The 14,561-nt window shown below is 60.0% G+C and overlaps 1 protein-coding gene across 1 annotated transcript; it reads left to right on the top strand.

The window, feature by feature from the left end:
• The first annotated feature begins 267 nt into the window (after positions 1 to 267).
• On the top strand, positions 268 to 10,916 carry Dusp4 (dual specificity phosphatase 4). Its single transcript, XM_048330699.1, has 4 exons — positions 268 to 944; positions 8,449 to 8,594; positions 9,705 to 9,924; positions 10,221 to 10,916. The coding sequence occupies exons 1-4, from the start codon at positions 566 to 568 to the stop codon at positions 10,604 to 10,606; spliced, it is 1,131 nt and encodes a 376-aa protein (XP_048186656.1). The 5' UTR covers positions 268 to 565; the 3' UTR covers positions 10,607 to 10,916.
• Positions 10,917 to 14,561: the final 3,645 nt, after the last annotated feature.

A 14,561-nucleotide genomic window follows, 5' to 3' on the forward strand; every position in this document is an offset into this window, starting at 1 on the left:
CCGGGTCTCGGTTTTATGAATGAGCTCCCGGAGCCCCTGTTTACTCCTCTTTGTGACGTCAGGCTCCCGTGACCCGGCCGGCGCTCCATTCACGCTCCGCGGAGGGGGCGTGGCCCGGGCGGGGTGGGCGTGGCCCACGCGCGGCGGGAGGGGAGGGGCGGGGCCTGGGGGAGCGAGGCGCCTCCCCCTCGGCGGGGAGAGCCGGGCGGCGCTGATAAAGCGCTCGGAGCCGGGGAGGGAACTCCGGCTGGGGCTGCGCGCGGAGCTCCGGCGGGCCGTGGGCAGCGGCGGCGGCGGCGGCGGCAGGAGCAGCCCCACCGGCGGCCGCGCACCCGAGGGGACCCGGGGGTCCTCCCCGCTCCGCACGCTCCCCGGAGCCACCGGCCCCTCCGCCCGTCGCGCCCCCCGGCCAGGCCGCTCCGCTCCGGCTGCTATGTGAGCGCGCGGCGGCGGCGGCGGCGGAGGACGGGGCCCGGGCAGAGGCTCGTCAAGTTTGGGGCCCCTTGGGGGGCGCCCCCCCCCGCGGCCCTCGGTCTGCCCCGGGCGTCCCGGCGCCGCGCGCGCCATGGTGACGGTGGAGGAGCTCCGGGAGCTGGACGGCGGCGCGCTCAAGCGGCTGCTGGGCCGGGACGAGGGCGGCAAGTGCCTGCTGCTGGACTGCCGGCCGTTCCTGGCGCACAGCGCGGGCGCCATCCGGGGCTCGGTCAACGTGCGCTGCAACACCATCGTGCGGCGCCGCGCCAAGGGCTCGGTGAGCCTGGAGCAGATGCTGCCCGCCGAGGACGAGGTGCGCGCCCGCCTGCGCGCCGGCCTCTACGCGGCCGTCGTCGTCTACGACGAGCGCAGCCCGCGCGCCGACGGCCTCCGCGACGACAGCACCGTCTCGCTCGTGGTGCGGGCGCTGCGCCGCCACGCCGAGCGCACCGACATCTGCCTGCTCAAAGGTGGGCGCGGGCGGGGGCCGGGCGGGCGCCCCGGGGGGGGGGACCCCTGGCTCCGGGGGCCCCGCGCGCGCGCTCGGGTGGGCGGGATCGCCGGGCTCGGGGGAAGCTCCGTGGGAGCGCGGCGTCCCGGCCCCGCGCGCGGCCGTGTCTGCGGCCCCCTCGCTAACGGGTCCCGGGGAGCCGCGCCGGCGGGGACCGGAGGGGCCTGCGGGGTCGGCTTGCGGGGGCCCTGCGCTGGGCCTGGCGACCCGGGGCAGGGGGAGCGGTGGGGTGCGGAGCGGTGGCGCCGCGCTCGCGGGGTCCGAGGGGAAGCTCTCTGCGGCTAGAGCCGGAGCGAGGTCTCCCCCCCTCCTTCCTCCCGGCGAGGACAGCGCCCCCCCCCCCCGTCCCAGGCGAGGCCCCGGGGGAGCCGGGAGCTTCTGGGGGCGCCCTCTGCCCGCCCGCCGGTGGAGGCGGCGGCCAGGTACGGCCTTTTGTTCGGATCCCGGCCTCCCCGGTGGCGGCGCGCGGCTGCTTTCCGTGACCCCCGGCGGAGCTCCGTGGCGGGGGGTGGGGGGGCTGTCACCGAGGCCCCGACGCCCCCGAGGGAGCGCCTGCCGGCCGGGTCCCTGCAGGACCTGCTCCCGGGCGCACCTGCGGGCTCGGCCCGGGTCGGGTCGGTCGGCGCGGGGGTCCGCGCGCTCTCTGGCGGGGCCCGGGCTGCGCACCCCCCGGCGTCGCGCACCCCCTGCCTCCAAAGAGCCGCGGCGGGCGGTGCGAGCGCCGGGCCTCCGCCCTCCGCCGGCCTTGCCTTCCTTCTCGATCCGGCCCCCGGGAAGGCGGGGGCGGGCGGGACCCCCGGGACCCCCCGAGCCCCGCGGTGCCGGGGGGTGCAGGGAGCGCGGTCCCGCGGGGCTCGCCGTCCGGGCCGTGGGGGCGGCGCTGCCGGGGTTGGTCTCCGCCCGCCTCGGACCGAGCCCCCGAGGTGAGCGCCCGCGCCGGGGCTCGCGTGGGTGGGCGGGTGGGGACCGCGAGGCCAATTCCTTCGGGGGGATCCGGGATGCGGGCGCCAGCCCCGAGCCTCGCACGGCTTGGCGGGGGAGCGCGCGTCCTCCCGGGACCCGGGAACCCCGGTCCGCCGGGGCCGGCTCCAGCGCCACGCGGGGTTTCTTCTTCTTGCTCCCAGAACGGAACGTGTCTGGAGCGGCAGCTCCGGGGCCCTGTGCCTCGGTTTCCCCGCGGGGACGCGGACTCCGGGGCCCTGGGCCCGGGCGAGGAGGGCGGCGCGCTCGTGGGGTCCGGGGTTCGAGCCTCGCGCCCCCAGCGCCCCGTGACAGCGGCCGTGGGCGGCGAGGAGCGAGGCCCTGGGAGGAGGAGAGGCCGGTCCTCCGCGGGCCCCGAGGCTTCGCTTCTGTCTTGGGGAACAGCCCCCCCCCATCACAAGTTAGGACAGCTGCCCTTGGGCGCCAGCCCCTAGGAGCCCGGAGGGGGGTGGGAGTGGGGTGGGGGTGTCATCCCGCCCGCCCCACTCCGGGCGTGGCCGCGTGGGTCCCGCGCTGAGCTCTGGCCCGTCCCCAGGCCCTGCGCTCCCCTTGCCCGCGAGCGCGGGAGGGAGGCCCGGGCCTGACTTGATAGGGAGAGGGCCTTAAGGGGAGGAAAGGGCCCAGAGCCCCTCTCTCTGCTGGGCCGCTGGCATGGCGAAGGGCTGGGTAACTTGGTTCCCTCTGGAGTTGTTAGATTTTCCAGCTGGCAAACTGGACGTGTCTGTGTGTCATTTGGTGTGTGCAGGTGGCGGGCCGTGGAGGGGGGGGGGGGATAAGAGATGATGATATTGTCAGAAGTGATGTCATTCGTTCCGGCCAAAGCTAATTCTTCTAATTAATTGCACTTAAAATGTAGTTTTTTCTATTTCTGTCTCTTTAAAGGGAGGCTGATTAGTCATTTGCAGGTGGTTAGTAACTGTTTCCACCAGTGAGGCTTCTTAAAGACAGGAGTAAATGCCACTGAACATCAATACAACTTATACTCTGCACATTGCCCAGGACCCAGGTCTTACTGAAGGCATAAAGTCATGAAACGTTTTCATTTGCTAGGTTTCAAACTTGGGTCATTTTTCAAAAGCTCGTTGACTTAAAATCTAATGAGACTTCTTAGGGATAATTTTGACATTTAAATTCTTGAGATTTTATACAATATGCAGCTTTCAGATTCACTTTTCTCCTTCATCTTTGAATTAGAGTTTTTAGACTTGTTCTCTTAAAAGCAAGTTTTCTTGCACTCATAAGTCATTTCTTATATCCCCCAACAGCAAATTAATCCCTTACACTAAAGGATTTTAGCTGGTCATGGTGATATCCAACCATATCCCAACATTTACAAGGGTGGAAGGTTTGAGACCACCTGGAACTTCACAGCAAGACTCTTTATTAAAAATAGAATAAGTACAATTTCAGCGACTCTCCTCTAATCTAATCTCGACTCAGGAGTCGAACTCTGAGGAGCATGGTTTAAAGCCAGTCCAGCCAGGAAAGTCTGTGAGACTTATCTCCAGATAACCACCAAAAAGCTGGAAGTAGAGTTGTGTGTCTCAAGTGGTAAAGCACTAACTAAGCAAAACCAACAAAACCTCAGGGACAGCGCCCAGGCTCTGAGTTCAAGCCCTAGGACTGGCGCACACACGAACACACAAAGCATTTTAGGTGCATGTTAAATTATTGCCTGTGGAGAATTTGACTCCTGACCTTTGTGAGTTTATTCCAGTCACCATTGCAAAACTATCCTAGCTATTTTGAGCAATTTGAGCGGTGATCTAGATAGATCAGTTTCTTTCTCCACTCCCTACTCCCTGGCCTAAAGATATAAGGGATTTGGCTAGGTGTTGGTGGCTCACACATGTAATCCTAGCTGCTGAAGACGCTGAGATCTAAGGGTCTATTTCATTTTGAAGCCAGCCCAGGCAGGAATGTCTGTGAGGACTCTCAGTTCCAATCTCTAATTATCCTTGAGCAAAAAATCACTCAGGCCCCGAGTTTAAGCTCTGTGACTCTGTCTCTGTCTGTCTGTCTGTCTCTCTCTCATATACACACACACACGCCGGGCAGTGTGGCATGATGTTGCATGCCTATAATTCCAGCATTCAGGAGATCAAGACAAGAAGGTCAAGAGTTTGAGGCCAGCTTGGGCTGCATAGCAAGACCATGTCCCAACAGCTAAATATTGGCAGGAGCTCGCAGGGGCTCACGCCTGTAATCCCAGCTCCTCAGGAGGCTGAGATAGGAGGATCCAAAGGCAGGGTGCAGGTGTGAAATGGAGGTGCCGCTTGGTCTCTGGAATGGACCATCCGTTTCCTCGGGGCTTGTCCTGGATTTGGTAGGCGGCTAGGTCACATTCGCCAGCTTGTACTGAAGGGAAAACGAAGGCAGGGAGAAAGGGTGGCCATTTAAAAAGCCAGAACGTGAAACCAGATAGCAGGTTTCCTTCCCCCGGGCGCAGGAAGAGGAAGTGTGGCCGGGAAGACGAGTTTGTTCTCTGCAGAACCGAGCGGCTGGGCGGGAGGGACTGGCAGGCCGGAGACGTGACAGCCCTGAGTGCAGCAGAACGACAGGGCTTTCTGAGCCAGGAGTTCCCTGGTGAGCAGCCCACTTGGCTGAATTTTAAAGACTGCTCAGCATGTGTGTAGGTGCTTACTCCCACGTAAAGTTCCCGGAGGCAAATGACCTTGAAACCACCCAGTTTGGAGCAGGAGCAGGATTTGGAGGCGGGGGCTAGTCTGTGGTTTACCAGGTTGAAGGCCCTTGTCCAGTGTGGGTGGCTCATGCCTGTCATCACTACTCAGGAGTCGGAGAGCTGAGGATCAAGGCTCAGCAGCTTCAGCCTGGGAGATTCCTACTTCCATGTAACCAGCATTATGGTCAGCAATTCTTAATGTTTTGAGGGGAGGAAACAAAGTGTTCAGAAGCAAAGCTCCCAAAGCTAAAGCAAAGTCGCCCAGAGTGAAAGCTTCCCCAGCTGAAGCAAAGTCCCAAAGCTGGAGCGGGGATCTGCCCCCCCGACTGTCTCCAGGGGAGCCGCGCGGGCACAGCCTGACCCCCTTGTACACAACAATCGGTGCGTTCTGGATAAAAGCCTCATAGGCTGTGGGTAGAGCACTTCTACAGATACCAGGAATGGCCGAGGGAAAGCAGTCGTGCTGTACATCTTCCGTGCATTCCTCATCGAGTGCACTTCATCCTCAAATAGTGCTACGCATGCCTCCTAGTGACCTAGAGGAGGAATCCGTGTGGGGCAGGGTTTGGTAAGTTACCGGCAGCTCCCTGCTTTTGCAGTGAGAAGGCTGGTCTCACTAGAGTGAGCTAGCAGGTCGTGTTGCTTTGGGAAGAGCCGCTGGGGAAGGCAGAAATGATGGCAAAGTAGAAACCTGCTTTTGAGACCACCAGACGACCATTCCACCCCTGCCTGCGCTCAGTGGGCTGCTGGCGACTCTTGGCTTCCGTTTCCTATTTATAAAATGAGTGCTGGTGCTATCCGCAGGGGCCAGTTGGACGTGGGGGAGAGAGCCTCGCATGTGGTAAACATTCCTTAGTCACGGTAGCTGTAGTGTGTGCGTGTACACTTTAGCTTCAACCCCGGGCCCAAGTGCTGACCCTTAAGCAATTTTGCTCCAAGCTGATACTCCTATCACTTGAGCCACAGCTCCAATTTCAGCTTTCCTGTGGTGAGCTGGAGACAGAGTCTCTGGGACTTTCTCGCAGGGGCTCAGCTTCCCGAGTAGCTGGGATGATGGGTGTGAGCCGCTGGTGCCTGTCCAGTAGCTAGTTATTAACTGGATGGCCCCCGGGATACGGGGTGTTGGACGAGAGTGGTTTCTTCTGCCCTGCTGGGGTAGATGCACTTGCCCTCGGGAGCTATGCAGCCTGGGCTCGGCCGCAGGTGCCTTGTAAGGACCAGCAAATCAAACCCGCAGACGCCCTCCAAACCCTTGGTGAGCACGCAGTCTGGCAAAAATCAAACCCGCAGATGCCCTCCAAACCCTTGCTGAGCACAGCCTTTCCTTCTGCTCTTATCCCAGTTCCCCCAGAGGAACTGTCTTCTGGCTTCGTTTTCCTGCTCAGTTCCCAGTCTTCTGGTTGTGACTTTCTCTGTCCTGTTAAGCATCTGCCCCTGGGGGGGGGGGGGAGATGACACCTGGTCCCCCACTCCCAGGGCCCTCTGGCCCTTCCCTGCCTTCCCCCCCCACCCCCCAGGCCCCCGGAGGTGGCTGAGGCTCTGCCCTGGAAGAGAATGCGCAGGTCAGGAAGTGTGGGGCCTGCCCTTTCCCTGTCTGCCGGGCCTCAAGCCTGCGGGGGGGGGGGGGGGGGGGGGTGGGGGTGGGGAAGACGCCTCCGAGGTACTCCCCGGGGAGAGCGGCCAGTGCCACCCAGGCTCCTGTGTCTCCTTGGTCTTTGGGGGTCTCTGCCAAGGCCCCCCTCAGCATTGGTGCTGGGGGGGGCCCAGCATCATAGTATAGCTGTTTGCTGGATGCCAGGTACAGCTCCGGCCCAGTCTCCCGGAGACTGCGCGAGGGGAAGAACCACCTTGTAGCAATGAGGACGAGGGTGAGGCTGGGGGTGGGCGGGGAGGAAGGCCGAAGCCCGGAGAGAGGTCCAGTCTCTGTTCGCAGAACCCCAGCCCTTTCTAGAACTTGAGACAGGGCTGGTGCCATTCTGTGGAGCATTCTCTCAGAGGGGCTCCCAGGCCCCCCAGAGCACCTGCCCTGTGACCTTAAGACCTGCTTGGGGATTAGAGGCCCGTCTGTTTTGTTTTAGGTGGGCCACTCTTGCCAGTTACACTTAAAACCTTGCACTTCTTTTTTCAGTGTCTTTGGATGGCTCAACTTATATAATAAGACATTTTGTTCACAAAAAACCCAACCCAGCATTATGTTAAAAAAATGCCCAGTTCCTACCGGGCAGTGGCGGCTCATGCCGGCAATCCTAGCTATTTAGGAGACTGAGATCTGAGGACTGAGATTTGAATTCAGCCCTAGGGAGACTTTTATCTCCAATTTACCAGCAAAACGATGGAAGTCGAGGAGTGGTTCAAGTGGTCAGCACCAGCCCTGATCAAAACAGTGGAGCGAGAGCATGAGGCCCAGTACTGGTGTGTGCGCGTGTGAGACAGACAGGTGACATCTAGATCCAGGTTTTGATCATAGTTTGGTGATCCTTCTGTTTCTTCTTCCACTTCTCCAAAGAGCAGTGGACGGGAGCCCCTGGGCCCGGCTCCTGGGCACAGAGCCCCCCAGGAGACTTGGACTGCAGGCGGCCTCTGCCCCTCCCCGCCCCTCCCCCCAGCTCGAGTCACCGCGGGCTGGGCAGCAGGTCTGCGTGCAGCCTCGTGAGGAAAGGGGGCGGCTGGGGGGCCCCTGGGAGGAGATGGGCCGAGCACCCAGAAGCTGGCAGGGAGGCAGGTCACTGTGACTCAGCAGGAAGGAGGGCCGCGGACCACAGAGGTACCCATTTATACCCAGGGGGAGGGCGGAGGGGGACGGAGAAGCCGCAGGTCACAGAGGAAAAAGTGTGGGTGCCCTGTTTCTGGAAGCCTTGTGATGTGGCGGAGCATGATCTCCCTTCCTGTCGGAAGCCGCGGGAAGCGGGGCTGGCGGGCTTGCGGCAGTGACTGGCGGTCACAGGTCTGCTCGCTCATCTCGCAGTGACCCGGTGGGCAGGGCTGGAGGGAGCGATGGGGGGGGGGCACTGGCCACCTGGGCAGCTTCTGCCCACCTGCAGGCATTGCCTGCGATGGATACAGTTTCTGATCCTACAGAAAGTCAACAGGACAGAATTCTGGAAAGGCAGGGCCTGGCCTCGGAAGCTGCCCGCAGGCTCAGTTCCAGAGATCACCAGGGAAGTCAGACACAGGCCCCAGTGTGCGAGCCCGTCCTCGCCCACCTCTGCCTCCGGCCGAGATCGCCGGGCTCCGCAGTGGAAAGGATGACCCACAGTCTGAAGGTCAAGTCGGGAGGTGGCCCCGCAGGAAGAGCTGGGCTAGCCGGCCGGAGGCAGGGCACGGAGGGGGGCCTGAGCTTAGGCCCCTTGGTGGTGGAGCAGCTGATTACTTGTGGGTGAGGCCATGCAGTTAGCAGCTCTGTATGGGGGGGGGGGGGGACTCGGCTGGGCTGCTGGCGCATCTTTGTGGGTCGGGATCAGACCTGCAAAGCTGCCTTGGTCCCCTTGGGTGTGCCTTGCTGTCACCCCACGGACCTGCCTACCACTGCGGGTTCCATTCGCTTTGGCTCAGTCCCTCCCATCTGCCTTTCTGTCTCTTCATCCCCAGACTCCCCTCTTGGCCGCGAGCATTCAGTCTGGATGCAGTTGGCCGAGGGCTGCTTCTCCCCAAGTCTTGGGGACCGTCATCCGTAGCCCCACAGCGCCACCCAGTGGCACCCGAACCCGCTTCTCTCTCCAGCCTGGTACCGTTCCGGGTCTTCCTGGCTTTACCTGGCCCAACGATCCCCTGAGCCTGAGTTTTGTTCCTTTTGTCACAGGTGGCTATGAGAGGTTTTCTTCTGAGTATCCAGAATTTTGCTCCAAAACCAAGGCTCTGGCAGCCATCCCACCTCCTGCGCCCCCCAGCGCCATGGAGCCCTTGGACTTGGGCTGCAGTTCCTGCGGGACACCTCTGCATGACCAGGTAGGACCGCCCCCCCCCCCATCCCTTGGCAGAAAGGTGGACCCGTGCAGAGGCATGAGGAGAGGAGACTTTAAGAATTGTACTGGCCGCTGAACTCATCTAGTTCCAGCTTTTTGGTGGTTAACTGGATGGGGACGGAAGTCTGTCAATTGACAGACTTGGCTGCCCCAGCTGGCTCTGAACGGTGATTCTCAGATCTCAGCCTCCTGAGTAGCTAGGAAGACAGGAGTGAGCCACTGGAGTCTGGTTACGATTCCCGTGTATATACATACATATGTATATGTACATACATATTTAAAAATTGTTATGAAGGTGTAATGGATAGATGCATCACAGTTTCTTAAGCAATTCCCTTATTCTTAAGGCTTCAAATGTACTACCTCTCTTTGGGGAGTATATGGTGAGCCTGGAGTATTGGGGTAGAATGTTAAATATGGTCTATCCTTTTTCTTTTTTTTTGCCAGTCCTGGGGCTTGGTCTCAGGGCCTGAGCACTGTCCCTGGCTTCTTTTTGCTCAAGGCTAGCACTCTACCACTTGAGCCACAGTGCCACTTTCGGCTGAGGAATTGAACCCAGGGCTTTGTGCATGCCAGGCAAGCGCTCTACTACCAGGCCACGTGCCCAGCCTGGTCTATCTGTTCTTTGGAATCCTTTCCCTTCTCTCTCGTAAGCCTTGATTTAGAGTTTTTTTTCTCTTTTTACAAAGACATATTATCCCTGAATTAGCCTCCAGAGTTTCTGTTTTATTGTAGGGACAGTGTTTCCTATGTAGCCAGGCTGTTCTCAAACTCAAGATCCTTGAAAACCTGCGCCCCCATGTCCAGCCTTTAGCTTCCAGAGTAATGAAGGGAGAAACGAGGCAGGCTGTCTCAGGAAGGTCAGAGGACACGCGGCTTGGAAAGCAAAGCCATCGCGTGAACCCGTAATTCTCCAGTGGCCAGGTCGCGCCCCTCCACACACCAGCCAGCCCCACACCCGCTGTGAAAGCCGGCCGAGCAAGATGGCCGGTGGGGCTGCGATGACAGGGCCCACCCTCCGGCCGAGCCCCGCCCCGCCCCGGGGTCGGGCCGCCCCGCGCTCCGCTCAGGCCTCCTCTCCTCGCCCACGCAGGGCGGCCCCGTGGAGATCCTCCCGTTCCTGTACCTGGGCAGCGCGCACCACGCGGCCCGCAGAGACACGCTGGACGCGCTGGGCATCACGGCGCTGCTGAACGTCTCCCCCGACTGCCCCAACCACTTCGAGGGCCACTTCCAGTACAAGTGCATCCCCGTGGAGGACAACCACAAGGCCGACATCAGCTCCTGGTTCCTGGAGGCCATCGAGTACATCGGTAGGCCAGCGTCCCGGCGGGAGCCCCGCCCCTCGGCCCCAGCGTCCCTCCCGCCCCTTGGTCCCCAGCGTCCCGGCGGGAGCCCCGCCCCTCAGCCCCAGTGTTCCGGCGGAAGCCCCGCCTCCTCAGTCCCCCAGTGTCCCGGCGGAAGCCCCGCCCCCTCAGTGCCAGTGTCCTGGCAGAAGCCCCGCCCCTCACGCCCTGCGTCCCGGCGGAAGTCCCGCCCCCTCGCTCCTCCCCCTCTCTCGGCGTAAGCCCCGCCCCTCACCACGCCGCCCTCCTCCCCTCGCCGCCAGACGCCGTGCAGGAGCGCCGCGGGCGCGTGCTGGTGCACTGCCAGGCCGGCATCTCGCGCTCGGCCACCATCTGCCTGGCCTACCTGATGATGAAACAGCGGGTGAGGCTGGAGGAGGCCTTCGAGTTCGTCAAGCAGCGCCGGAGCATCATCTCGCCCAACTTCAGCTTCATGGGGCAGCTGCTGCAGTTCGAGTCCCAGGTGCTGGCCGCGTCCTGCGCCGCCGAGGCCGCCAGCCCCGCGGGGCCCCTGCGCGAGCGCGGCCCGGCCGCCCCGACGCCCGCCTCGCAGTTCGTCTTCAGCTTCCCGGTCTCGGTGGGCGTGCACTCGGCGCCCAGCAGCCTGCCCTACCTGCACAGCCCCATCACCACCTCCCCCAGCTGCTAGAGCCGGCCGGGGCCTGGCCACGCCCGCCAGGGCGCCGGCCACGCCCACAGCGCGGGCCACGCCCACAGCGCGCAGGCCCCACTCTCCAATGGCGCTGGCCACGCCCACCGGGGCACCGGCCACACCCATAGCATGCAGGCCCCGCCCACACGGCCTCCGAGAACGGCAATAAGGACTCCGAATACACACTTAAGAACAAACCACTCCAACTTAGAGCAATAACCGAGGCTTCCGTGGCCAGAGACTTCCCGGATTTGGTTCATGTGTCAATTTTACTTTGTCAGGTAGAAGTTTCTTACCTCATTTTTTTTAAAAAAAAAACAAGGCTTGAAGTTATGAGATCCCCCAATCCTGGCAAATGTGCCCCGCCCCATTTTATGGGGGGAGGGCAGGGAGGGAGGAGGGAGGGAGGGGAAAAAGAAGGGAGGGAGGGGAAAGAAGAAAACAAGTTTGCCAGAAGTGCCTGGTTCTGTGTGCAAGTCTTGTTGTTGTCATGGGAATTTTGTTTGGCAAAAGAAATGTTCCAGGATGTGGTTTTCATTTCTAATCTTTCACCAGCAGGTGAGTGACTGGGCCTGGTAATAAAGTATTTATACTGAGGGTTTCCTCAGAGTCTGCAAGTTCCAGCTTCGTGACAGTGAGTTTCACGCACATTTCTGTTGCCACCCATCACTGGAGCGTGCCCATGCAGATCTGTCTAAGCAAATGGGGAAGTAGATGCTGACTTCAGGGTCCGTGCCAGTGAGTGGGGTGATTATTTTGCCACTGCGAAGTGGGCAAGATGTGTAGGAGGAGGAAGGACTCCTTGTTGCTTTTGCAGCTGGTTCCTGGGCATAGAGACCGCGGGCTTACCCTCTTTCCTCTCTGAAGATCAGTCGGATGGTTGGAGCATTTTTCTCGTTTGCATAGTATTCGTGATGTGTGCCATATTCTGCCATGTTGTCTTGGGAAACCGGTTACAGTTCAGGTTTTTCCTAGCGCAGGCAAGTCGTTTGGCAAGGCCAAGGGGGAGAAGCCGGATCACTAGGGTAGTAGAAATAAATGTTCTGTTTTGCACATACCGGAGTTTGAATTTTAGTGGCTTTACTTGAAGCATAGCAGCGAATTCTTGCATTTTTAGGTCCTCGTTGGGCAAACATTTTTGAAGGCCCCTTTTGAATAAGAAGGAGAGTGGATTCCATGTTTCAGGACTCTTTGAGAGTCCAGAGGGTGAGCGGTTTGGGGGTGCAGGGGGTACGGGCTGGCTGCTGGCTCCTGGCAAGTGCATCATGGGTACTTGGGAGCCATTTTGAATCCTTTCTTGGACTAAGGGCGTTTTAAGGGGCCGTCCAATGGAGGAATGGCTTGGGAGGGGAAGGATGCTTTCTGGGGGAGGGCCGGGGAGGAGGTAGGGAAGAGGGAACAAACCGTGTGTTTCTTCGTTTGTAATGTGGAGTAGCGTTGTTACAGAGTGCCGGAGTAGAGGCCGTTGCACACTTGTCTAGAGTTGCGAGCGTGTCTCCATGTCCTTCGGGAGTCTAGGTCTCAGTGGACATTCTGCTCACCCACCAGTCCCTCGAAGCGTCAGCGTGACCCTCGTGGAATGCTGGCTCTTACCCGGCACCCAGGCGGGCTCGCTTCCTTCCATGGCGGCATCCCCACGCGCCGCGCGCCCCGGGCGAGGCTGCGGGGGCCGCTCGTGCCGGCGGGAAGCGCGCGCGCGGGGCCCGCAGGGCTCGGGCTCCTGGGTGTCGCTGTGGCGCAGTTGGGCCGTCGCCCCTTCTCCTGGGTCCTCGGGAGCTGCTTCACGCTTGGTGAAGGATGAGGTCCTTCCGGCCGCGGGCGGGAGCGCCGCGGGGCGGCCCCGGGCGGGAGCACCGCGGGGCGGGTGGTGGCAGTCCTGGGCGGGAGCACCGCGGAGCGGGTGGTGGCAGTCCCGGCGTCCTCCCCTCCCGAGGACCACCGTGCTCAGCCGGGCCTGCAGCAAGCTCGGGCCGCGTTGAGGAGCCGGGCAGCGCCCTTGGGACGAGGGACGGCGACGCGGGGCTCCCGCGGGGGGCCGCACGCGCGGGGGGCAGGGGGGCAGGACGCGCCCAGAAAGCGCACGTGGGGGCTCGTCCCGGCCGCGTGGACGGGGTGGGGTGCGCTGCCCTTGCGCGCCCCTCGGAAGGCCATGCAGAGCCTGAGTGCTGACGGGTCACCGTGTGCGGGGGGCTCCCCCTGCACCCCGCCTTTCCTGCCTCCCTTCGAGCTCTGAGTTCCCCAAGCAGAGACGCTTGCCAGACAGCAATGCGATACTTGGAAGCCGTGTGAATAGCGCCATCTTCCGGAGCGGTGTCATTTCTACACTCGATAAGCCTGTGCTCCTCCAGGATGTATATACCTTAGGGGACTTTGTTTTTTTAGGGACGTTAACATGTCTGTTTTTATTTATTGCTTGTAAAAGATCATTTGAAGAAAAATAAATACATTTTCAACCACATCTGCCTATTTTACCTTTTCTTGAAGACAGTCCTGCTCGAACCCCAGCACCATGGCAAGTTCCACCCCCCCAGCAAGGTGCTGTCTCGAGGAGGAGGAGGAAGCCATCCTGTTGTTAGACTTGGGCTCCTTGTCTCCTTGGTGCCGCTTTCACAATACCACAGATAGTAATAAAGAACACGTTTATTCCTAATAGTTTTGAAGTGGAGACGTTGAAGAACGAGAGCACAAGGCAGCAGGCGTAGGTGCCACACTTGCCACACTTGCTTCGTTCACAGAGCCGTCACACAGCCACTGAGACGGTCCTCACGGGCCAAGTCCTCCGCTGTGGCACGGGGGCCTTCTCAGGCAGCACGGGGTCTAGGGGTTCAAACCAGGACAGAGCAGCTGGCGGCCTTTTGAGCCGTGCGTACTCACTGTCGGTGACAGCTTAACGTTTCAGAGCACATTTTTACGATTGTGGTGTTAGTATTGGGGCCTGCACGCCAGGGCCTGCTGTTCTTATCTTTCCCACTCAGGACAGGTGCTCTGCTGCTTGAACCACACTTCACTTGTGGCTTTTTGCTAGTTTACTGGAGATAGGTTTCCTCAGGTCTGTCTGCCTAAGCTGACAGTCTTCAGAGCAGCTAGGATTACAGGCCACTGGTAGAACTAGGGAACTCACTCACTGCAATGAGGAAACAGAACCGATGTCCTATCAAATTTGGGGTATTGCTCTATGATATTGGGGATTCAAAGTCCTTGCCATGAAAAGAAAGATCAGACCCCTATCTGAGCAGAGACACACGTCGGGCCCGCAAGTAACTAAGCAATGATCAGTCCTAATGCTGATTCATCGTGATTGATTCAGAGGAGTCCAATGAACAAAAAGGAGGAGTGTTGTTGCCTTTTGCTCACTCGCGGCTATGTCCACAGACAATGAACACACGACGATCGTCGATCATGGACTCGCATTTTGCTCTTGCACAGGTCTAGGAAACCTTAGAATCATTGCTCTTTTCTTCATCAATTACTCAAGTTTTAGAAAATCTTTAACTGGCCAAATTTTCCATTATTGAAGGTGTGATTATCTTACTCCTATTTTGGATAGATTCCTTCTTGAACTCAGCCCTACCATTGTATGTGAGACCTTTCCAAGTCCTTATACGTTTGCCTTGGATTGTCTACCAAAGCCTGATCCTGATCAATTTTGCGTCTTTCCAGAAGTTTGGGTAAATTTGCCATGTCATGCTCAGTACCAGCTAATGAGGTTAGTTATTCCTTGGGCTTTTCCTTCTACTGCGGTACCATGGGCTCATGCAGAAAATCCTTCAGGGAGTCTAAGCCAGCCTGAGGGCTGGAGTTCCCAGAGGAAATAGAATACTTTAATCACAGTAGAAACAGTAGTAAGTCCTTTTAAAAACTCCATTTAAAAACAGGGCAAACTGAGGCACGGGGAGGAAAAGAACCTCCCTGGAGACGCAGGTAGCCAGTGGCAGGGCCAGCCTAACGTGGT

The sequence above is a fragment of the Perognathus longimembris genome, chromosome 21, assembly GCF_023159225.1.
Source record: "Perognathus longimembris pacificus isolate PPM17 chromosome 21, ASM2315922v1, whole genome shotgun sequence".
Lineage (NCBI taxonomy): Eukaryota > Metazoa > Chordata > Mammalia > Rodentia > Heteromyidae > Perognathus > Perognathus longimembris.